General features: G+C 37.0%; 1 protein-coding gene across 7 annotated transcripts in view; it reads left to right on the top strand.

Moving 5' to 3' along the window:
- Positions 1-23734, top strand: part of cax1 (cation/H+ exchanger protein 1) — a 90900-nt gene extending 67166 nt beyond the window's left edge. For 2 of the 7 annotated variants that reach the window (XM_039760999.1, XM_039761003.1), the window contains exons 12-20: positions 4307-4406; positions 5381-5499; positions 8425-8462; positions 10817-10929; positions 11158-11306; positions 11763-11857; positions 14481-14559; positions 15322-15430; positions 21155-22713. In XM_039760999.1, coding sequence (XP_039616933.1) covers positions 4307-4406; positions 5381-5499; positions 8425-8462; positions 10817-10929; positions 11158-11306; positions 11763-11857; positions 14481-14559; positions 15322-15430; positions 21155-21228 — 876 coding nt within the window. In that variant the 3' untranslated portion in view covers positions 21229-22713. Of the gene's footprint in view, positions 1-4306; positions 4407-5380; positions 5500-8424; positions 8463-10816; positions 10930-11157; positions 11307-11762; positions 11858-14480; positions 14560-15321; positions 15431-21154; positions 22714-22960 lie in introns of those variants that run through there. The other 5 variants (XR_005634647.1, XR_005634646.1, XM_039761001.1 and 2 more) reach the window with 5 other exon arrangements.
- Positions 23735-26004: the final 2270 nt, after the last annotated feature.

Raw genomic sequence — 26004 nt, 5'->3', positions numbered from 1 at the left:
CAAGTCCACAAAACATTTTAACAGTGCTCTTAGAAAAGAGAAAATCAGCAATTTCAGAAATGTATGCTATTGCACAATGAGAGTAGCAACAAGACATGGAATTAAAGAAAGGGGTTAATTAACAACAAGAATCAGGACCTAATTAAGCAACTGGTTGTAGTGAAATTGGTTGGAGTTTCAGGCCCTGACTTAGTTGGTCTTCTGTTGGCTAACTCACTTCACATTTGATTTCTGTTTGGGTGCCATTTAAGGAAAGAAACGAAGCAATTCATGAATAATGAAAAAATTCAAGGGAACAAATCTTAAAAAAACAAGTCAATTAAAATCAATTCAAAAGAAGTTAATTTGCAGTAAAAAAAAAAAACACAGTGCACTAATTAAGAAAAGGGTTAGAATGAAAACCTGCAGACACCGGGGCCCTCCAGGGAACCCCTGCAGTAAGGATTTATTTATTAAAGTCAGTACGTGTATGCAAATGTTTGGACTGCAGTGAGAACAGTTAGTTGGTATGACAACTAAAGGTTCTTCTAATTTGACAGGTAAAAATGTTGGACTTTTAAAAGGGATGTAGGAAAAGGTGGCTGAGATTAACCTAGCCCAAAAATTCATATTTTTACATTGTTGTTATTCACCGAGAAGTCCTATGTAAATCAGTGCTGAAAATTAATTCTGCAGTTGATTTTGTAATAAATACTGTAAATTTCATCAGGACTAGGGCATTAAATCACATACAGTTTGTTACACTGTTGGAGGAACATGAGGCTGATTACACTGATCTGGGCTACCACATAGCTGTCAGGTGGCTAAGCTTGGGCAAAGTGCTCAAACAGATCTGCGATCTGAAATCGGAGAGTCAGGAGTTTTGTCAAATAAAGTAAAAGTCATCCATGATCTAAGCAGCACTGAGTGGCTATCAAATTCAGCTTTTGCTGTTGATGTGAATGAATTGAATACAAAATTGCAAGGGTGAAGTCTTTTAACACATGAAATGCACAACCTAGTCAAGGTCTTCACGAGGAAGCCACTTCTTCTTCTCTGTCAGCAAGTAGAAAGGAACACCGTGACACACCTTCCCACACTGAGAGAGAGGATTCTATCTGCTGATCAGCGTAACAGACATGTAGCCATGTTCCTGGCACTGCTTGGTGAGTTTTCTAGGTGATCTGAAGACTTCAAAGCAGCAAAAACAAATGTTCACCATCTCCTCTCCTTTCACATGTGATGTGGACAGAGCCCCCAGTGAGGTACAACTTGAACTTACCGACTTGCTGTCTGATGCATTGCTGGAAGAACACTTCAAGTCAGTGCAATTACTGACTTTTCACAGTTCTTTTTAAAAAGGAGAATTTCCCACACTTGAGAAGACTAGCACAGACAATGCTTCTCCTCTTTGGATCAACATAAACATGTGAACAGACATTCTAAGTAATGAAATTCAACAAATCCAGGTACAGGTCTTCTCTCAGTGATGACCATCTGTCTGATGTACTGCAAACAGCAACATTAGAAATTACACCCGACTTCACTGTACTAGTTTGTCAAAGGTACAGAGACAGTAAAAGACTGCAAAATACTTAATGCAGTAAAATGTGTTTATTTTGTTTTTTTTGTTTTACATAATCAGGAATTGTAGGTTGTGTTAGAAAGCATGTTATAGTGTGCATATGTTCCATGGTTCAATGAATCAAAAAAATCTGAATATGTCATCTCTATTAATTTTATTATGGTGAAAAGAAGAAATCTAATATGTTTACTATAATGAAGGATGTGTTTGGCATTCTTCAGAAAGCTGGTTTTCTGATATGGCCCCCCATAAAAAATTGTTTTAGATTTTAAAATTAGCCTTTAAATCTGTTGTTCCCCTGACCATGAATATGTTTAAATGGGTTTGAGAATGGTATAGTAAAGAATGATATATGAAAATCTTGTCATCTCCTGAAATGTAAAGCTAGAAGAAAGCTGTGGGATTTCTACATGAATAATTTTTTTGTGTAATGTATAAATATAACATTACTGTTCTCTTACCGTTGCACAAAGGGTCCTAATATATTCAGAAAAGCTAGGGCAACTTTAAAGATCCACAAAGCAGTTAATTATTGAAGTTTTGTTAAAAAAAAATTCTAGGAAAATATGTAAGGTTAGCAATATACATTGAGTCATTCAAATTTATGCAGTGGTATTAAATGAAGCAATTAGAATATGCATAGTCTTCCTTGTTTTAGATAGGAGTGATCACCATTTTTTTATGTGAATAACAAATGTAAGTACAGTTGAGCTAGTATAGCATCTTCTGATAGAGTGGTAACATTATGTATTTAACTTACTCTGTCCTCTTGATATTTGTAGAACAGTTGGTTGCCAGTAGATGTTGCTTAAAAGCCTGCACAGTCGTGTGTGTAGCAGAAAACATGTTAAGTTTTGTTGATTGACATTGACATGGAATAAAGTAATCATACTGTGAAAGTATATTTACACATCTGATGTAATAAATAAAGTATAACAAATTCACTTGTAGAATAACCAACCTATTTCAAATCTGAGAAATGTACCAATCTGAATCTTATAAATACTGACTCATCACAAGTTGGACCTTACAGATAAGGTGCATTTATACTAGAATCAATTGACCTCCCTTGACTACAAACAGGTTATCTCTATTCAACTAATTATGTCACTTTTTAAACCAGTTGGCGCCACCAATAATGATTTTAGATGTGCCAAATTAAAGGGGTGAATGCTTATGTGATTAATTACAAATATTTAACACAAATTAATTAATTTAGGCCACTTTGCAGAGATCTGTTTTCACATTGCACGTAGTTGTGAATTAATGTTATATTATGGTCAAATATGGGGGGATGTATACTTTTTATAAGCACTGTAACTTGTCATTGAAAGCATATTATAGATATTTTGAGTAAGTTATAAAAATTATAATGGAGGAACAACATTTTGTGTCAGAGAAAGCAGAATATGAATGGAAACAGACTGAATGTGAAAGTATATAGCTAGATAAATTAGGCAGCCAGCAATGAACCATTCACAAAGTTATCAAAACTTCATCTTCACTATTTGAACTGCCGTGCATCAGAACTCACAAAATGTGTAAAGTCTTCTGTTTTCTTCAGTTCAGTGAGTTATCCATTGTTACCACTTTCTGAGGGATGGACTGCAGATTTTTACAGTATTGGCTTATTAGCTGGACACACTATTCTAGCTCTTTCTGTCATACTGTCTTTCCTAACAATGAGAACAGAAAGTGTTTGGGTATGACAGAATTTGACATGAGAAACCGTTCTTCTATAATGATTCATTTTTTAAGTTTTATTATTTACTAGAAGGAATTGTGGAAATGAACTACTGAGTACAAGGTAGAGACTAATTTTGGGCAGGATGCTAGGGTGCATGCAGTCAGGTATGTACTCAAACAAACATACAGTATCTGCATTTGCACATACCAGCACAGTTCAGCATAAAAAGAAACATTTAATATGGTCCTCTACAATAGAATAATGGACCCAGCTGGTGTAATGGCAAATTGAGAGAACCCCTTTTAAATCATTACAACTTAAGTTAATATGAAGTCACTAATTTTCCTAGCCATTTGTTTTGCAAACCTTTTTTTCAGTTTATAATGAGCAAAAATCTGTAAATAAATGATCAGAAATGGTAAGCTATTATATAAAACAGATCTCTACAATTAATGAACAACTGGCTATTATGAATTAGACTTTTTAATAGAATACTGGAAAAATATGATTTAGGTAATAACCAAATACTATGGTTTTTTCCTCATTTTTCAGTAAGTTTACAGTATTAGTCAATGAGAAATACATTTTTTAAGGATTGAGCTGGTTGCAGGTTTTGGCTTTACATTATTTGACTTTGTGACTTGGCATTATAGCCTACTGTACAAAAGATTGCCAATACATCATATATGAAAATTTTAAATATAGGATAGGCTGTGTGTGCAACAAAATAATAAAGCAAAAAGAAGCCTATTAAACATTTTATAAGAGACTAGTTTACCTTTTAACGTATGTAACAAAGAATTGTCCTCACCCATTATAATACTGTCATATCCAATCTTTCTCATAGTACATGTAGGTGATGCAGTGGTAGGACTACTGCTTTTCAGTAAGGAGATAGTAGGTTCACTTCCTGGGTCCTCGCTGTGTGGAGAGTGCTTTGAGTAGTGAGAAAAGCTCTATGTAAATGTAAAGGATTACTATTTTTATTATAATACTGTCATATCCAATCTTTGTCATATTACATTTAAATCTGTTTTTTTCTCTCTGTCATCCAGGGTCTGTGTATGGTAATTGGAGGTTGTAAACACCAGGAGCAACGTTTTAACAGTAGATCAGCGGGAATAAGCTCTGCTCTCCTTTTTATATCTGTTGGAGGTTAGTGAGTATGGTTGTTACAACCTGGTCCTTTGAACCCCTGTGTCTAGGAGCTTGCAACATTTGCCTGTTGGTAAAAACATTTTAGGCAACAAAAACTTTATCTAATCTTAGTAGGAATTGCAGTATACCTATTCCATCAGGGTAGGCTTTGGTCTTTTGTAACTCTGAACTGGTGAAGTGACATAGAAAATATTTTAATGAATAGTATTACGGTCATGTATTTCAAAATGCAGTTGTCACAGTGTGAGCCTTTTTCAATACAGATACAGTTTCCTAAATAATTTTCCTGCAGTCAGTAGGGGTGGGTTCGAGACATGGTCCTGATTTTACTTTATTTTGGGCTCAAGCATCTTCTTTCACAGTTGAACTACTGAGTAATACGTGGTCCTATTTTAAAAAGATAATTATTTCCTTTTTAAATTCTATTAAAAGATGCTTTGTTATAAGCCAAACATGCTATATACTATTATAAACTAAAAAATTACATGTAACAAGAATACAGTGTTAAACACAAACACATGTGCAGTATGAGATAAAAACTTGACTGTATACATATTTACAGTTTTCTTTTTTTAATCCAAATTACTTCTTTAAATTAAAGATTAAAATAACTAACTGTATTTTCAAAACAGATGAATTTCCAACTACAGCATGTGCATGTAATTTAATTCTTTTGCTCTGAGCTATTGGCTTGTCAGTGGTACTGTATGATGACGCTTATTAAAGAAGACATGTATATTCATATATTTGTTCTAATCCCCCACTTCTTTCCCAGACATTGCAGTATGTTTGCTTCTTACCCATATTTGTCAATTTTGCTATTATCACAAATTTTTTGTTACAATATGAATTTTCTTTATCAGAATTTTTCTAACAAATTTGTTTTACATGTTACAGTTAAGACCTTCACTGTACAGAATATTTTACTGTGATATCTAATGCAACTTGTGTCTGTTCACTTTCCATTAAAGGTGCATTTGCCCCAACTCTCTTTTCTAAAGCATATGGCAATATGATTTGCCAGGGTTGTTCTAATACAACGGAGAATGCAACAGGTCCTTTTGTTTGCAGAGACTGCCATTATGACCTGGTACTGTAAATTTTTTTCTTTATTAAGTATTGCATTTAGTTTACTTAAACACTGATGATAATGACTGTATACTGTATATACCAAACTGTTTTATTTACCTACTGTAAGTATTATTCTCTTTAAATCTCCTGTATGAGTTTTTGCTAGTAGCATTCTGATTTTGGAGTTATGTCATATGTTTGCCAACATCATAATTAGTGTTGGTCGGTGAAATTCGCCAAAGCATTTATGGCAGTGAACTTGCTGAGTTAACTACTGACCTTGTTCACTGAATTTTTCTCTGAAAATTAAGCATGTGATTGGCTTAAGCAAACTTTTCCCCCTAGTGCACCATGATGCTTTGTAAAGCAAGTATGACATTACAGAGCTATAGAAGCCAATGTTGGATGGGACAGCACCCTGAGTTTATACGACTGATCCCTTTTCATAGCTGCTTGAAGCTGCCGTCGTTTTTTTTTTTTGTTTTTCCTATTTTTTTTTTTTATAATAGTTATTACAAGTGTGTGGCCTTTTGTTGTATGTTGTTGGTGGCTATCATTCTGTCTGCATCTTTTGCCTAGGTCACATTTCTAGCCATAATGATCAGTCCAGTATATCTGGCAGATTCTTCCCTAGCCATCAGAGACACCTAAAATACCATTGCATCATTATAATTCATTAAAAAAATAATTCAGCTTCTTCCCGTTTGACTTCAATGCTTTTGAGTTTGACAAAATTTCTGTACTTTCCTGAGATTTCACCAAACTCAAGGCAAAGGAAATTCAGTAGGGTTCACTCATCACTAAATTTGCTCTGATATTGACCTTCTTGTAGGCCTTCCATATTGTGTCTGTTTTATTCCAAAGAAATATTTCAGTGATACTTTTTTAGAAAAATCCAATATATTTGTTTTAGCCATTGTTCACACAGTTAATACAATAGAAAGTGATTTTAGGCAATGTATGTATAAATGTTAAACTGTTCATATCCAGTGGTAATAAGGCAAATGTGTGCCCCAATATTGATACCCTCATAACACTTATACAGTGTAGTCAGTGACGTTGCTTTGTCCTCTTGCTTTAGATGGTTGTGAATCAGAGCTCAATAGTCCCATCAACTAACTACCCTGATGATATAATATTGTCTGTGTTCAGCCATAGTTTAATTTGTGTGAAGATCATAAATGCTGTTCATCTATAGATTTAACAGGAGTGTGATTTTGGTTTTTTTTTGTTTTACATTGACTAAAAGAACCTTGACTTTTTTAGATCATTATACAGTATATCTTCCTAATACTTTTTGTTGTTATTTCTTCATTAAAAACGTTATCTTAGAAAATAGCAAGTATTTGTTCTATTAGCTTTGTATTAAAATAAGGATGTGCATTTGTCACATAGTTGTTTTGTTTGAAAAATAAGACGTATATGACATGTAGAATTGTAATGCAGTATAATAAAGTTGTGTTCTAAATGTTTCTGTGGATGTGGCATCTTCATAAGAATAATAGACTTCAGCTGCAGCCACAGATGCAAAACAATAACTTCTGATGATTTTTTGTGACACCAGCCTGTGTTGTTTAACCCGTCTGACTAACTGGCATAATCACCGTGCATTGTGCTTTGAAGCACTAAATTCATTTTATTTTAGCCTTATCCATTGAATTGACTCATTTCATCACCAGTTTAGGCAAGCCAAATAGCCACTTGCTTGAAACTTGACTTGTACTTACTACAGCTGCTCAAACTGCCAAAGTGCAGAGTGCTGTGTGTATAATAGTGCATGGTGCTCGCAACCGTGAACTGGTTAGAAAATGCTTGGACATTTGTGGACGTGTTCAACATAATCAGAGAATAAATGCGAAGCCTCCTTTCCTTTTGCAAAATCCATATAGAACATTGCATTAAAAAGCGATTCATCACACCATCATATTGAACATTGTGACACTGCAGGTTTGATCAGTCACGTCATTGCACTTGCAAAGCATTCAGGATTTTTTTTTTTATAAACTGACTTTGTAATAGGGTAGAAGGAATAATAACAAAGCCCTGTGTTTGTGTTTTGGCTTTATTTAAAAAAAAGCATAATTTCCAGTCACACGCTAAAATTCTCCTGTATTGAAGACAAATTATTTCTAGTCATGATTTCCATTTTCCTTTTTGACACCTGGTGGTGCAGTGCTGTATCATTATCACCATGAGACATTTTATATTTTGTTCTTATTAATGTTTTTCACACGTAGTACTCTGCCTTCTGGAGTAATTCATTTACTTGCAATCACACAGGAGTCCAGTGCTGATATTTGTCATTTGGTACTACCAGTACTGGAAAAAAAGCTAGAACCATTATGTTTTTGTAACATTGATATTGTCTGTTACCAAAAGTATTGGTTCTTTTGACATCCCTCGTTGCACCAACACAGTGAAACCCTGTTTAATAAGGCTCAAAAAAAAAATAAGGCAACAGAAACAAGTGGCAATGGACTTTCTTCTAGATCTCGTCTTGGTTCAGTCTCCTTTAGAAAATGAATGGACTGCTGGTATATACTGTAGGCCTAGAAGCGGTGGGGCTTGGAGTGTACATTGGCGGTAGGTGTAGGGCTAGAGGTCGTTGCCCAGGGTCGTTGCTCAGAGCTGTGGAGGAAACCAGAGTTGATATTAGGGGTAACAAGCCCCTTTTTGCAGCTGGGTGTAATTGACTGGAATACCTGAGCCTTCCGAGTGGTCCCTAAGCACACATGTATGACAAGAGCCATTTAAACGGACAGCTCAATATGAAGTAGTGTCTCACAAATACTGAATCATCTATTTTGTTTATATTGTGTAGTTTTGATTTACATTTTAATTTTTGTAAAATTATGTAACTTTCTTTTTAACTTGCAGTCATCATTACTATGTATTGCATTTTGAATGCTTTGCTTTAATCTAAATGTATTTTTTTCTTTAACAGACAGAAAATAATTATTCCTTGTTTCATAGTCACATTGAGTAAGTAATGTAGTAATTTCTTAAATTTACTTCCTATAAAATATTTTCATGCTGATAGGAAAAGTTATTTTCTTGAAAATGTAACACATTAGTGCATAGTCATACTTTTTATTATTTGGAACGTATGCTCGTTTGTGACATATCTGCTTTCTGGCTGTTTGGACAGGTATAGGTGTCTGATGTAATAGTGTACAGTTCATGAATGGATCACTTTTATTCTTAATATTCTTAAACAGATAAAAGTGAATCTTCCTGTGAATTCAGAACCTAAAGATCATGCCCATATGAACAGTCCAAATAGAAAACCATTTCTGCTGGATTGTCTACATGACAATACAGGGTGGAAAGAAGTTTATGGGACCATTTACAAGTTTAAATAAAAAATAAAGTAGTATTAATTTAACAATTATCACTTAGGATAAAAATACTAATCTCGCATGTTTACACAAAAGACTTGAGTGCTTAATGTTGAAAACCTAAAACTTGTGACAGTAATTTTAACCATGGCCTAAAATGAGACTAGTTCACAATTTATAAATCCTGCACTTGATTGTTAATCTTTTACTTGTAATGCTAAAAGTATAAGGCTGAATCTTTTAAAAATTACGCTCACGGACAAGAACATAAATTACTACTAAAATGGCACTGTGCATATAAAAAACTGCAACTAACATGTGCAGTAGTCTGATGAGGATTTTTAAAATCATACGGACAGAGGAGTCGTACTTAAACTTGTTCTCATGGATAAGTACCTATGTGCTGCAGCCCTGAATGCTTGCCTCACACAGTGGTTGGTTCTGTGAGGTAGAGGCCAGTAACTATAAAATGATGCAAAGTGATCTCATTTCTGCAATGATGAAACATTTCTATCCTGATGAAAGTAAAATCTTCCACAATAGCAATGCCTCCATTTGCAAGGCAAAAGTGACCAGGGATATGTTTGAGGAACTTGACAATAATGTAGGCTTCTTCTAGGCCTCCTTGCTTAAAGGGCAGCAGGATACTACACATTCTTCTGTGTGTGACTGTATCCTACCACAAAGAGGCTCAGGCACCCCTGATAATTGTTAGGCTGTATGCTGTTTACTGTTGTCAGGGAATATTACATTTTTCCTCATGAGTGACAGTAGTTCTGTCTTTTATAAGTTTCCCTGCCTGATGTCATCTGGCATGTAGTAGGCCCTGTCTCATGCCACTCTAACCCAAAAGCCCATGACAAAAGTGTACTTTTTTTAGTTAATAATTATAATATAGTTTATTTATACAAGGCGCCTTTCGGAGAACTCAAGGACACCGAACAAACAATAAATAAAAAGACACATTATAAACCACTTAAAACATCAGAAAAAAAAACAGAAGACATAAAAATTAAAACCAAACAAAGCCACTTCAATCATAATGACAAAAAACATTTTAAACAGATGCGTTTTAAGTTTACATTTAAAGGTTAAAAATGATTCGATATTTCTGAGCTCAGTAGGTAATGAATTCCAGAGCTTGACAGCAGAACAGCTGAATGCGAGGTTAGACGGGCGAGAGGGACGGTCAGGTGGATGGAGGAAGATGATCTAATGTTACGGGAGGGAATGGCAACATGAAGAAGGTCAGACAGATATGGAGGGGTGAGGTTATGAATGGACTTAAATATTAATAGCAGAATTTTAAAATCAATTCGAAACTTAATCGGGAGCCGATGAAGCTGCTGCAAGACTAAAGTAATATGGTGAATAGATGAGGTTCGAGTAATGATGCGAGCTGTAGAATTTTGGACTAGCTAAAACTTATGAAGAGATTTATTAGAGAGACCAAAGAGGGAGTGAATTGCAATAGTCCAGACGAGAACTAACAAGACTGTTAACAAGAATGGCAGTGGTATGGGGAGTGAGGGAGGGGCGGATGCGATTAATATTATGTAGGTGGAAATAAGCAGACCGGGTGATGTTATTAATGTGAGATTAGTTGTCAGTGGGCAACTCATATTGCTCATTGTAAACTTATGTTTTTCTTCGGGCATTATTGTGAAATTAACTACCGGCAGTGATGTGTTTTGGAGAAGTGAATAAAGGTGTGCTATGTAAATGATGCATTACATGTTGAATAAGATATCTTGATATGCAGATGGATCAATAGATTTTTCTGTAGAATGTGTGGAATGTACTGGGCATTAAATGTCTGTCTTTGCATTGAAGGAGAACATTTACAGTATGTGAGGTACAGGATAATTTATTGTGATGTATGTCAGCAAGAAGTAGATGTAGATCAAAGTGATGGAATATGACATGAAAAGATATACAGTACATTTTCATATCTTTACATAATACTAAAGGGTTTATTTAATTTTGTTTGCATTGCAGACCTTTGGTTTATACTGTGTCAATATTACTTCCGGCAGCCTATCTTGTAGGCCTCATCTTTACCTTGAAGACTCATTCACACATCTATGATATTCACATCAGTGATTGTCATGGTCAGTGAGAATTTTCAGATAAGATATTAGAAAAGAGAGTTTGTGCTTGTATGTTTAATCATTTTCATAATTTATGTGTTTCATTTATTCATTTAATTTGAAATGTGTTTGTGCAATGAAGAATGCAAAGTATTTAAGCAATCATTTGAATTTTTTCTGCTTTAACAATCTTATTTTGTGTTCCAAAGAATGTCATTTCTCATATTTTTCCTTCTCCTTTGTTTGAAGTCCCAGGACATCACCACAGTCCTGTTGTTTACTGGGCAAGATGGAGGGCCTTAATTATTCTAATACTCGCCACTCTACTTATGTCATCCTGTGCTGATCTTGTAACAGAAAACATTCAACCAATTTTTGCTAACTCAAGTGTTTCCCAGGTATGTATGATTTGAACAGAATGAGCCATCACTCTGGCGTCTTATGCTAGATCTCCTGCGCAACTTCAACACCAACTATGAAGAGTACAGCTTGAGTAAAGAACATGCATTCAATTTTTTAGATTGTGGATTTTGTTCTTCCTATTATTATTGCTATGGAATCTTGTGAAACTTCATGTCTGTGCAAGTTAAATTAAAATAAAAAAAAAAACAAAACACGCACACTACACTTCATGTTAGAATAAATGACGAGTATGTGGTTTGTTTAGTTACCTGACGGTGACCAGTTTTCAAATAATACTCTTTAAATTTTTCTTATTTTTTTTTTATTTTGGGGCTGTGGTAGCCTTAATTTTCATAGAAACAGTGCAAATTTTGGCTGCTTTTATAATCTGTCACAGCATGTTAGGTTTTCTCTCAGTATATTAAACATTTGTGTACGCATTCTCTGTTTAGTATTTTATTGGAGTAACTGTCCTGGCCATGGTACCTGAGCTCCCAGAAATTGTCAATGGAATCCAGTTTGCATTACAAAACAACATTAGCTTGAGGTGGGTCCTTATAAAGTATTTATTATCTCTCTTTGACTTAACTTTCATCATTTACTTCTTTTTTAGTTTTGTGGAATGTCCATAAGGTGTCAATGGTATTTGGTCTATGTTATGACAGTAAATTGGGAAGTGGGTGAAACTACAGAAGGATGATTTAGATACATTCATTTTTATGTTTAAATTCCCTGGATTAATCATGACTTTAAAACCAGCAACATATCAATATAGAGAGAGACTTTCATAATTCTTGTCAGTTTAATGTCCTTGTCTACTAAAAAAAAAAACACAAAATGAAAACTGACACACTTAAAGGCTACACCAGTAACACTGAGAATATTGTACACAGTGACGAACAATAGGTTGTAATTGTGTGGTGAATTCATTTCTGGTTTTACAATTTGAACTTACAAATAATTTACTTTATGAGGCATAGAAAGGATTTGCACAATCAATTCAGTAAATTAGAAATTCATTAATACTGTGGAGTGATTCATTAATTTAAAAAAAAAAAAAGAGATTGAAAAATAGCTTGTGCAAATAGATATATAATGTACGTTTTGGGGCGGCACAGTGGTGCAGTTAGGAGACCTGGGTTTGCTTTCCGGGTCCTCCCTGCTTGGAGTTTGCATGTTCTCCCCGTGTATGTGTGGGTTGCCTCCATGTGCTCCGGTTTCCTCCCACAGTCCAAAGACACGCAGGTTAGGTGCATTGGCGATTCTAAATTGTCCCGAGTGTGTGTTTGGTGTGTGGATGTGTGTGCGTGTGTCCTGCGGTGGGCTGGCGCCCTGTGTTGGCTGGGAATCACTCCAGCAGACCCCTGTGACCCTGTAGTTAGGATATAGCGGGTTGGATAATGGATGGATGGATGTTTGACTTTATTTTTTAAGTTAGATTTTTACCCCCGGTAATGTTAAAGTAACTTGAACTATATGGTGATAATTTAAAGCCCATGCAGGCTAAACATCTATATCTAAGTTTTACAGCGATCATGCATGAGAGTGCAGACTTGCAGAAACACAACATTAATGGGGAGGTAGAACTGCTTGTTCAGTGGAAAACGCACACTGATTTATCTAAACTAGTGTGTTAATACCGTTGTGTGTTTGACACCAGCAGTGTGTCTGAAAGCAGTTCAGTACAGCAGGTAATATTGTAACCCCCTGTGGTTCTTGCTTTAAAGCAGAAATTGCAGATATGTTTGTTTTCCCTTCAAAGAGAACTTAAAGAAGGCACAGATTCACATCTTGTCCATTTAAGTCAAGCGAGTGTTGCTTTACGTCATTTTGTTTTGTAGAGGGATGTCTGTGCTTTATGATGATACAAGGTTATTTATTTGATTTGACAGCTGTTTCAGCATTAATAATGCTAGTTATGTTTTTTTTTTCCACATGTTCTATTTCTATTGGGCTATTAAAGATTTCTGTTTTTATCAGAAATGTAATGAATGAATAAAGGCTTGTTTAAAATTAATCATTTTCTAAATGTGATTACATTAAGATTTGTTCCATTAGCATGTTACATTACCACTGGGTGGCTATACTGTAGGTGCTATTTATTTATTTATTTATTTTGGGCAGCATCGGTAGAGTGACTTTCTTTTTTCCCCCCTCATAAACCAACATTGTCAGCAGAGAATAGTAAACATCACACTAACCTAGTTCAAATTTCAAGGTATGTAGGAGGAGGTTGGAGAAGAACCCAAGGAAAGACGTGCATGTTAGGTGACAATTAATGGGCTCTGTAAGAGGGAGGGAGTGTGTGAGTAGTCACACAAGTGGGCCCCGTGGTGACATTTTTATGTAGTTTTTTTTTCCCCATTGGGGGGGAAGTATTTGAGTTATGGAGGACAGAAGGCTGAAGTTGCAAACAAAAGATAACAAAATGAAACTTACTGCAGAATCTAAATTTAACAGGATTAGAGCTGCTCTCTACAGCAGGGGTGTCGAACTCCAGTCCTGGAGGGCCGCAGTGGCTGCAGGTTTTTATTCTAACCCTTTTCCTAATCAGTGACCAGTTTTCACTGCTAATTAAATTCTTTCTCCCTTCATTTTAATAGCCCTCTTTTTAAAGATTCAGTGCTCTGAATTGATTGTTTTCTTCATTAAATGACAGCCAAACAGAAATGAGAAACAAGCCAACAGATGACCAGCTAAATCAGGGCTTCAAACTCCAACCAATTTCACTCCAACTAGATTTTTAATGAGAATCCCATTCATTCTGTTAATTAAACTTGTTTTTGAGCACCATCAAAATGTTTTGGTGAGCTGAGAGATCAACCTTAATGAGACCTTCACCTTTATTTTCAGATACTGTGTGATGGGCACAGGTGAGCGAGCTGGTCATGTGGCAGCTCGTTTTTTGTTTCATTATTGTTTGGCTGCTAATTAAGGAAAAAGAAACAACTAAGGGGGCCTGAGTCAAGTTAATTAAAATTAAGACAAAAGAAGTTAATTAGCAGCAAAAACTGGTCACTAATTAAGAAGTTGGTTAGAATGAAAGCCTGCAGCCACTGCGGCCCTCCAGGACTGGAGTTCAACACCCATACTCTACAGTGTTTTACAAGGTTTTAATGAGATGTAAACATGTTAATCATTTTCTTCTTCTTCTTCTTCCTCACCCCCAGTATTGAAGTGGGAAACTGCATTGCAGTTCAAGTTTGCATGCTTCAGATTCCAGTATTAGTTCTCTTTAATGTTTTTTATGTAAGTATTGATTTACTATTTAATTTGGAATTTATCATTGTTTTTTTCATATTTCTTGTATATAAAAAATATGGATATGTTTGTGTTCAGATTTGAATGGATGTGTTAAATTTCCAATGAGAGATTTAGTAAATAAAACGTTTGATTCTGAAATTCTTAAGTGTCATATCCAAGTTGTGGTTCTACTCAGCTGAAGACAGACAGCAGTGCACTGACGTCACATAGCAGCTGCAGTGGTCATTCAAACTCAAAGTATTCATTAAATGAGATAAGAACTAATCTGAAAACCCTAATTGGCTTGTTTCATAGGCTGAGTCATGCTGCTCTGTTTTAAATAGCAGACTGGTATCTTCATCTTTTAGCTATTATGGCAGGTCACTTTCATCAGTTGTTAGCCAAATAAGGAAAGTTTTACATCCACCAGTGTGCTTGACTGTGTGTTTGGTTATGCTGGAGGACATCCGCATCTGTTTCAACCAAAAGGCAGCACTATGTTTACCTCTTTTTTTTCTTTTTCTTTTTTTAAGTTCATTATAAGTATAAATGTTTATGCATGGCAGACTTGAGGTTACTGACCTTCAAGTTTCCTGCTGTTCTGTAGTTACGCATTTTATGTTTTCTGTGTAAAGAAAGCAGCTGTGGAGTTTTTCACACAAACTCTGGAAAGTGTTATTTGGATTCCACATTCTCACTACAGTAGTACAGATTTTGCTAAACAATTATATCAAATAATTTCCTTTTGTTTTCCTATTGACATTACAGCCTGTGGGTTTTGTTCTGCTATTCAGTGACTTGCACTTGTGGGCCTGTATCTTTAGTGTCATTCTCATTAACTACATCTTTATGGATGGGAAGTGCGACTACTTTCAAGGTAGGCTGACATTTTGAATTTTCTAACAGTGTCAGATTTTGTGTGCTTCTGAGCCTGTATTATTCTGTCCATACCAGTGCATTTAGTTTGTGTGCTGTTTGGTACGGCATGGCGTTCATTGCCCAAGGCAGGCTTCAGTGATATCAGCTCCTGAGATCTAAAATAGAAATGAGAAGGCAAGAAAGAGAATTTGAAAAGAAATAAATATACATAAAAAAGAAGAATTCCTGTGGTGGGCTGGCACCCTGCCTGGGGTTTGTTTCATGCCTTACCCCCTGTGTTGGCTGGGATTGGCTCCAGCAGACCCCCGTGACCCTGTAGTCAGGATATAGCAGGTTGGATAATGGATGGATGAAGAAGAATTCAGAATAGCTGCATTAATTTGACTGTTGATTACAAGTAATAAAGGTGTTCTCTCATTACATTTCACTTACTAAAATATATGTTTTTCTGTATGTGTATGGAAGAATAATCTAATATTCATTGATATTGTAAAATACACTTGAACAAACACATTTCTTATTGCTTTTTTGTTAGGTTTGTGTAGTGTAAGTTTGGCACCAGTGCCACCATCTCAAAGAAGTTACAACTGTCTAACTAGAGTACAGTCTATGGCATTACAAAGCTTGATGGTTTGACAGGCTGCTTTCATCTATCATCTTAAATTAAGTGAGGCTCACTTTATAGACTGGCCAAAATTCAAAATCATTACCAAAAAACAAAGTGTGCAGTAATGTTTAAACAAAACATGATCCATAATGTCAAGGAGGTTTTCAGTTAAAGTTTATGGAAATGTTATAAGGACTTGGTTGAAACAATATTACTGTGTGCATTCAATAGTAGAGTAGAGTTGGGAGCAGAGACATGACATGGCTAAGGAATTCTCTCCCAGCTGCATGTAACCAAAAATGTGTGTGGCTCAAAAGATCAGGCACACCTCAGCTTGAGCAGACAGTAGAAATGCAAAATCAAATAATGGCAGGCCTTTACTTGTAATCTGTGCCATCTTAAGTGCCCGGTAATATGTGGTCTGTATAATTGTGAATACAATACATTGGATACTGAATGGATACAAGACCTGGTTAGTTTACTGTGACATTATACCGTGATATTGCATCAGCACCAAGCACCACAAATGGATTGATAGATTCTCTGCTCTTTACATGGCTCTTTGAGGTGGCTTAAAAGAACTGCCTGCCTTTTGGCACACAGGTTGGTAAAGGCACCTGTGACTGTGCGGAGTTGCAGTTTTTATAGGCGCCCCTGCTGTTGATGATGTAATCCCAGCTCCTCCTTTTGATCACTCATCCCTGGCTGATGTAACTCATCCAGCGCTGCTGCATAGCCCTCCCTTCAAATCGCTGTCCCCAGTGGCAAGCTCCTTGCAATGACGCAAAATCATATCCAAACGGCAGGGTGGTCTTCTCTTCTGCTTTGGTTGCGCAGCTGGTGTTGAGGAGGGATTGAGAGCGCTGGGTTGTCAGATGGAGCAGGGAAGTTGCATGCTTCACTGGCGGGTGGTACAACCAGGATGTTAAGTGCTGTCGTGAGCTGCAACAGAGACATTAAATGTTGCTCAGGCGTAGGCAAACCACCTCTACGATCTGCTTTGTCCTTTGCCATGCGCATTTTTACCACTGGCTCTGCTTCTCATCGCTCACTCAGTGTCAGTAGCAACTTGGCCTGCACACACTTTCCCCCAGCTTCATAGGCATGAAGCTTCACCAGTGTCCACTCATCCAGACTGATGGATCTTAGCAGATTGAGAAACGGTGATGTGGCTGCAGAGATATCAGTCACACCACTGTCTCCATTCCTGTACTGCTCTAGCAAACGGTAGCCTTGAGACTCCAACAAAATAAACAAACCAAGCAGGTTTGTTTTAGGTGCTTTGCTCAGTTGGTAGGTAGGTCCTCTTCGTGTCCTGCATCAGCACCAAGCACCACAGCAGATAAGATTCTCTGCTCTTTACATGACTCTTTGAGGTGGCTCCCTATCTTTAAAAGGACTTCTTGCCTTTTGCTGCACTACTTGGGGAATGAAAACACCTGTGTCTGTGAAGAGTTGCCATTTTTAGAGGCTTTCCTGCTATCGATGATGTAATGCAAGCTCATTCTTGTGGTGACCCATCCCTGACTGATGTGACTTGTCTAGCGCCATTACAATATTACTGAATTACAGTAATCTACAAGAGGAAAAATAAGTGCGTTTTATTTTTCATTACTTATTTTCCTTATTTCTTTTTTGGTAAATCTCACAACATTAACTTATAAATGCAAAATCTGAAATCTATATGACTTCCACCATTAGCTCCTTGTTTATTTTAATATAAAGAGGTGTGTTTTGTTGGTGGAAGGCTTTTACCTCAGTTTGAAAAAGAATAAAATATTTAGGTGTATTTACTTAGCGGACCCTTTTATCCAAAGCGACTCACAAATTAGGCCAACATAATCAAGTAACATCAATCTAGGGAATGTTTGGACAGCTTACAAAAGTTGATCACCTCAAATGAAGAGCTATAAAGCAAGCATAACAAAAAATGATCAATAAACATTGTGACAGATATTCACAGAACAGACAGGTTTCCAGTTGCTTTATACACCACTGAGGGAGTCGGCAATTCAAGCAAAGGTGGGCAGCTTGTTCCACGAACTAGGAGCTACATATGAAGAGTCTGGATTGAGACTTGATACCATGCAGAGGTGGCATCACCAGACTCTGTTCACTGGCAGACCTAAGTGGGCAAGAAGGAGCATAGCAGCTTACCAGTGTCAGTGTAGGCAGATATCCTGAGATGCAAGCTTATTAGTGCAGTGTCTGACTAAATCTTTCCAGATAAGCTACCAAATGAAACTGTATATACTGAAACCATATATACTAGTGGTGCAACGGATCAAAAAACTCACGGTTCAGATCGGATCACAGTTTTAAGTCACGGATCGGTTCAATTTTCGGATCAGCAAAAAAAAAAAAGACAAGACAAATTTTAACTCTCCATTTAGTTAATGAAGTATTTTTTGCCCATTAAAAAACATTCAACTCAAGACTCCTTCCACTCAATTATATAAATACAAATTAAGGTGCAATATAGGGCATGATAACTATTTCCTTTAATGTGGACACAATAAAAAACAACTTTAAATGCAATTTAAGGCATCATTGCTTCTTACTTTGAACATGGGGAGAGAAATAAAATCTAGCTTATGTCCACATCGTCAAAAAAGAAGAAAGAAAGCAAAGCAGACCTGAGCTTATAATTTCAGTTTTTTTTTTCAAAAACATGAGGATGTCTACATTTTCTGGGGAAAGTGTAGATGTCTTTGCTGTAACTATGTGCCCTGCTGTTGAGAACACCCTCTCACTAGGCACTGAAGTGCGAGTACAGGGCTTCGTATCTCCCACTCCGCTGTGATGTAATGAGTGGTCACAGTCACATAGCTTTTTGTTGCCCTGGAGGTCCACCCGTCTGTAGTTAGGGCCACAGAAGATGCCTAGGACAGTTCAGCCATAACTTTTGACTTTTCCTGCTCATACATACTTGGGACGATATTGTCACTGAGGTGAGTGTGCGACGGAATATCATAGCGTGGCTCAAGCATTTGTATCATACAGTATGTTTAAACCCCTTGTTTTGCACAATGGAATATGGCCTCATGTCTGCAGAAACAAACACCGCAATAGCTTTTGTAATAGCTTTAGCCCGGTCTGATTTGGCAGCAAAGGGCTTGCTTAAATGCTGCGGATATCTTTGGTTGTTGCACAGTCATCGTCTTGGGTCCTGTCACATCAGGGTGTTGTCGTTTTAAATGAGTGGCCTTGCCTGATGTGTTGCCAGTCTCGCAGGACTTTTATCCACCACCCTTTTCCCATCAACATATTTAACAGAGAAGCCAAAATGCTCCCACACATGAGACTTAAATGATGATGGAGGTTTGCTGAGCTCCTCTGCTTGAACTGCTACCGCTGGCCATGACCACTTGTATAAAGCAGCATACCAGACAAAAGTTGAGCGAAAATGCCATCAAAAACGTCAGAGAGGTTGAATTAGTGCGCGAGAGCTACTGAGTTAGTGCGCGCGAGAGATGGTGCGTGAGAGAGGTTTAATTGCAGTTCAGTGTGCGAGAGCTACCGAGTTAGCGCAAGAGAGGTTGAGACAATATGCGCACAATACAGTGGAACTTTTTTTTTTTCTCGGATCTTTGGATCACGTGCATACCAAACTGTGGACCGGAATCGGTTCGGATCACGGATGAACAGTGATCCGTTGCACCACTAATATATACTAATATAAAAATATATACAGTGGAACCTCGGGTCACGAACGTCTCGGACCACGTACAAATCGGGTTATGACCAAAACGTTTGCCAAACTTTTGCATCTGTTCACGACCATACACTCGGGTGACGAACAAGCCAGTTTCCCTTCCGGTTCGTACGCGCCGATGATTTCCGCACGTGTTCAGTCTCTCCCTGTGCAATCGCTGTGCAGTGAGCAAGAGAGAGGGCTGGCTGCGTAAGGCTGAGAAGGCAGTTAAAGAATGCACCGGGCTTGTTTTTAAAGAGACCGATTCGAGCATTGTTTTAACCTCGTATTTAATGAAGACTTTTTTCTATTGGATTTTAACCTCCACTTCACTTCTGTTTACAGCGATCGGTTCGTAGCGTGCATTGTTGCAATGTTACTTTTCTTGGTGGTTTATTAAATTCTGGATTTTTCAAATGTTCATTTTTTTCCCTGTGCTTAAAACTCATTAAAAAAAAAAGTGTTTTTAGCGAGCGGGTCGTAAGGCTATAGCGCAAACTCTTGCAGTGTTAGTTTTCTCTGTTGTTCAAGGTTGTCTCAGTGTTGTTCAATGTTTTTACATTAGTTTACGATTAAGCTGTGCATTCTATGGTATAGTTAACTATATTTGTGCTTAAAAATCTTTATAAGAAATATATTTACATACAGTTTGTATGGTCTGGAACGGATTAATTGTATTTACATACAATACTATGGGGGGAAATTACTTTGGGTTACGACCAAAGTTTTGGAACGAATTACAGTCGTGACCCGAGGTTCCACTGTATACTAATATAAGCTATTACCTAATTGAAGTGTGTGTGTAAGCTGGAAAGTATGATTCAGGGTAAAAGATGGCAACTCATAAAACAAAAGCAACTGTCAACAGCAGCAAATATTTTCTGCCGGAGTTAGGAAATGCGCTAACTTAAAATTGTAAAAGAGGAAGTACAGTATGTAAGAGACAAGTTGACAAGTGTATTTATTTTTTTCTTTTTGTAAAAGGTCACTATATAAAGGACTTGCAGAAGGGGGCATGCGTTCTTCTGACTTGTGAGCAGGAGATCCATGTTACTTGCCTGTTGTTAATAAACTAGTACTAGTTGATTGCACTCCTGTCTTCTTCAACGTCTTTCTTCCACAAAACTCTGTTTCTATTCTTGCACTGTCAGCAGTGAGAAAATACTCGGAAGCCCAGCTCTTTCTGTTTCATGTCATCAGTCAGTGTAGGATGCAGCGGTGGGCTCTCTGCCACTACCTGCACTAAACAATTTTCCTGTGTGTAAATATTTGTGCTTCTGTACACTTCTGAATGACTTCTGAACAACAGTAAAAAGACTTTAAAATGGGGTTGTAATATATTTTGTAACATGCGATCTACAAACTCCTTCCCTTGGTTGCCAGGTTAATTGCATAATATTAATTGAATTTTTTTTTCCCAGGAGCAGCACTGGTCGTGGTCTATCTTATCCTGCTGGCTATGTATTACTTTGCACCTTCACCAGCTGGCTGCTAAAGAGGGAGAACAACCAATGAAAATGAAAGTCTGCCTTGAAGTAATAAACACCTAGAAAAGTAATGTAGTGTGTGTGCAGCAGCACGTGAAAATTAAATATGAGTCTTCAGCTGTTTCATGTTCTTGAACATTCAATTGAATTTACTGTAAAATACTGTATCTAAGGGATTGAAGGAATACAACTCATACAGTATGGAATATTAGAATCCTAAAATGTAAAGTTAAATATATTTTTCTGTTGTAATTTAAAAAAAAAAAAGACATCTACATTTTTATTAAATGTATTTAGAATTTATTCTGGTATATGTGTGTGTTTGCATTGTTTTGTAATCTGCTGGAGCCATGCAGGTAGCCAAGCTGAAAGGGAGTATGCCTCACACAGAGACCCCGTTTATGTCGAACAGTTTATTGCACTTCAGTCCATGCTAAGAATTTTGAACACAAAAACGGTCTCGTTTGCTGCATATCTGCAGTCATTACACATCATTTTAAGGAAGACCCCTGCTGCATTTCTAGTAACAAACAGTAAATGTAATGCTCTGGATCATTGTTAAGGTAAATACCAGTTGAACCGCTGGCACTAATATGCAAGTCAACTAAAAGTAAAGAGCTGTATGATGTCAAGAATAACCACATGGATGGATGGAGAATTTGTAACCTACTTGCACTACTATTGGTCCACTTGTTTGATTTCTTGTGATCCAGTTCAGAGTATACAATAGATTTCAGTAGAAATTTCCAATAAAAACCCTTTATGCCACTCATGGTCCAGAAGCCCCTTAAACTGTGCCATGTAGTGTCAAAGCAGTGATATTAGTTTTACAGTATTATTTCTGTATTTGCTTACAGATAATAGTTCTCTGATTTTATTTTATTTCCCCCCCCTTCCTGTTTGCTCACTGAGTAAATTACCATTAATAATCCAGTGTCAGGGCTGAACAGTAGGCGTTTTTTATAATAATATTGTTTAATTAAATTCTGGAATGTTTTTTAAATGCCCAGAGTTGTTTATACAGCATGCTTGCAGCATAAAAGGAGTGACGTCGTTTTTGTCTTTATAAAAGCAATCTGAACATTTTATAGTTGAGCTTGCTGTTAGAGTACTAGTTGTATCTTTCATGTCTCCCACAAAACCCTGCGACATTAGTAACTGTGGGGCTCATAGCCAGTCTTCTGTCTGTGACACCTGCCACTGAAACTCTACTTCACCTCACTTCATGTGCGCCTGCTGCAGTCAACCCCCATTTTTCACACAAATAAAGGCTTTCATTTGGGTTTCCCTGATCTGGCTTTCATTATGGCCTTCTCGTCATAAAAGTTTCTCAGCGGTTATTTGTATCAACGTGTACTTAGCAACCTCCCAATCCTGAGTATTAAAGCGTACTCCACTCAGCCTACTGTGTGTCTGCACCTCTTGATCTTTAACTGGAATGTACAGCTGTTTGTTTGTTTGTTTTATTAATACTAGTGATACTGAACAAATCATTTCATGTTTTCTGTCTCTTCCTTGGGAAATGGTATCCTTTATCATTTGTGTTTAATTGGACTTAAATATCACAGCTTGTAATTTGACTAATATTACCTGGATTCACAGCTACTATATGGCTTGTATACTATTTGATGGAAATGTTGAAGCAACTGTGTACACAAAGACTGCTCAGAGTGGTTGTAATGTTCAGAATGCTGCACTGTTGTCACATTTCAGCTATATAACGTTTTCTTTTTTTCTCAGCAGGAGTAACCTTCCTATTTATTTGCCATTGGCTTTTTATTTATGCCATTACTTTGGGCGACCTCTTTGTCTCTGGAATGCTTTCTGTGTGGCACATCTGAATGTTGGCTCTAGGAGACACAATGGAAGGAGAAAAGGGAGAGATGGAGAAGGTCAGACAAAGAGAAATTCTCCGCTTCTTCTACCCCCTTAATTATTACAGTTGAACAATTTGGAAGGTGAAATGTTTTGATATTTAAATGCAAGAAGGACAAAATAGTTAAGAGGTTTTGAGTTTCTCCTCAAAAAGCACAAAGTATATAAAAAAAACAAATCTTTTTAATTTTGACTTTCCTCAGTGTTGATAGTCTGAACCACCAACTAAACATTGAAGTGTTCTCATGTTGTGATTTCACTGCAGGCATTTCTTCATTTTAAACGCCGAGTGCTCTCTACAGGTTGCTATTCACTGCTCTCTTAGTTTCCTATGTTCCTGCAGAGAGAGGCTCTGCCCTCGGAAGACTTTCAGCAGTCGGTCCTGGAGAAAACAGAACTTGACCTTCTTATTCAGCAAACTTCATATTACATTCTTCTCAGGCAAAACTGGCCCTGAATGTAATCGTTTTGCATCCTAACTTCACATAGTGTGAGTTGTGTGATTAGAATACACCACCACTGTTTAAAATGTTCATATTAATACAGGTGACTAAATTGTTAAGCCTGTGGTGGGTTGGCACCCTGCCCAGGATTGGTTTCTGCCTTGTGCCCTGTGTTGGCTGGGATTGGCTCCAGCAGACCCCATGACCCTGTGTTTGGATTCAGCGGGTTGGAAAATGGATGGATGGATGGAAATTGTTAAGCATTTTTAATTATTATTTCATATTTCATTATCACTTCAGATAACTGTAGTTTATACATATTGTTATTTTGAAAGTCAAATTTATTTCTGTTTCTCATCTATTGTGGTGCATTTCCTAATATGAGCAAACTGCATCAATACCTTTCCAGTACTAAACTGAATAATACTGTTATTATTTATAGTGTACATTGGAGTTTACTATCTATTATAGTCACTACATTAGTACATTGATCTTATCATTTGTACGTGTCGTAGTTCCTTTTTCTTTCTGCTTTGTCAGAGGAAACAGCATATCATCTCATCATATTGCACATCATACATCTAATCTTAGTAATGATTAATCATTTATTTGTATAAACAACTACCTGAATATACAGTAGAATGCAATATCTGAATTTGAGTGGCTTGGATATGCATGTTCAATAAATATTTATAATGGATATTCTCACTTTCTGACAGTTCTTATCTGAAAAATTTGAGTGTGAATTTCATAAAGGACTACAGCTAAAGAATCATCAGGGATGTCACAAGTTTGAGTACACTTGCACCCTTAGTCAAATTAATTCTGAATTAAACTCTGTACAGTGTTCTGCTGCCACCTAGTGTACAAAATAACATGCTGCCCAAAAAAATAATAATTCTGTGCCACATTTTGGTAACTCGATGTCAATATTCATGAGCCTCCATTGCTATTAAACCTCTGGCATATGCTCAACATCGTGCATATCTTAGCAGCAACCTCAGCTTTCTACAGGTCTCCCTATCACAGATTCCAGCCAAGGCTTTTTTTTTTTTTACACTCAAATATGTGTCTTATTCACATTATACAAATGTTAGTTTTACCCAATAACTGTGTAAATAATATCTCTTCTGATTTCTTTGTTTTAGAATAGCGGCTCCAGCGCGGTTTACCCTTTACCTGTCTAAACAATCAAAGTCTAGGGAACAGAAGGCCTTTGAGAAACAGATGTATACAGTGGTGTGAAAAACTATTTGCCCCCTTCCTGATTTCTTATTCTTTTGCATGTTTGTCACACAAAATGTTTCTGATCATCAAACACATTTAACCATTAGTCAAATATAACACAAAATGCAGTTTTTAAATGATGGTTTTTATTATTTAGGGAGAAAAAAAATCCAAACCTACATGGCCCTGTGTGAAAAAGTAATTGCCCCCTGAACCTAATAACTGTTGGGCCACCCTTAGCAGCAATAACTGCAATCAAGCGTTTGCGATAACTTGCAATGAGTCTTTTACAGCGCTCTGGAGAAATTCTGGCCCACTCATCTTTGCAGAATTGTTGTAATTCAGCTTTATTTGAGGGTTTTCTAGCATGAACCACCTTTTTAAGGTCATGCCATAGCATCTCAATTGGATTCAGGTCAGGACTTTGACTAGGCCACTCCAAAGTCTTCATTTTGTTTTTCTTCAGCCATTCAGAGGTAAATTTGCTGGTGTGTTTTGGGTCATTGTCCTGTTGCAGCACCCAAGATCGCTTCAGCTTGAGTTGAAGAACAGATGGCCGGACATTCTCCTTCAGGATTTTTTGATAGACAGTAGAATTCATGGTTCCATCTATCACAGCAAGGCTTCCAGGTCCTGAAGCAGCAAAACAACCCCAAACCATCATACTACCACCACCATATTTTACTGTTGTTATGATGTTCTTTTCCTGAAATGCTGTGTTCCTTTTATGCCAGATGTAACGGGACATTTGCCTTCCAAAAAGTTCAACTTTTGTCTCATCAGTCCACAAGGTATTTTCCCAAAAGTCTTGCCAATCATTGAGATGTTTCTTAGCAAAATTGAGACGAGCCCTAATGTTCTTTTTGCTTAACAGTGGTTTGCGTCTTGGAAATCTGCCATGCAGGCCGTTTTTGCCCAGTCTCTTTCTTATGGTGGAGTCGTGAACACTGACCTTAATTGAGGCAAGTGAGGCCTGCAGTTCTTTAGACGTTGTCCTGGGGTCTTTGTGACCTCTCGGATGAGTCGTCTCTGCGCTCTTGGGGTAATTTTGGTCGGCCGGCCACTCCTGGGAAGGTTCACCACTGTTCCATGTTTTTGCCATTTGTGGATAATGGCTCTCACTGTGGTTCGCTGGAGTCCCAAAGCTTTAGAAATGGCTTTATAACCTTTACCAGACTGATAGATCTCAATTACTTCTGTTCTCATTTGTTCCTGAATTTCTTTGGATTTTGGCATGAT

This window comes from Polypterus senegalus, chromosome 8 (assembly GCF_016835505.1).
Source record: "Polypterus senegalus isolate Bchr_013 chromosome 8, ASM1683550v1, whole genome shotgun sequence".
In the NCBI taxonomy this organism is placed as follows: Eukaryota; Metazoa; Chordata; class Cladistia; order Polypteriformes; family Polypteridae; genus Polypterus; species Polypterus senegalus.
This window is presented reverse-complemented; position numbering and strand designations above follow the sequence as displayed.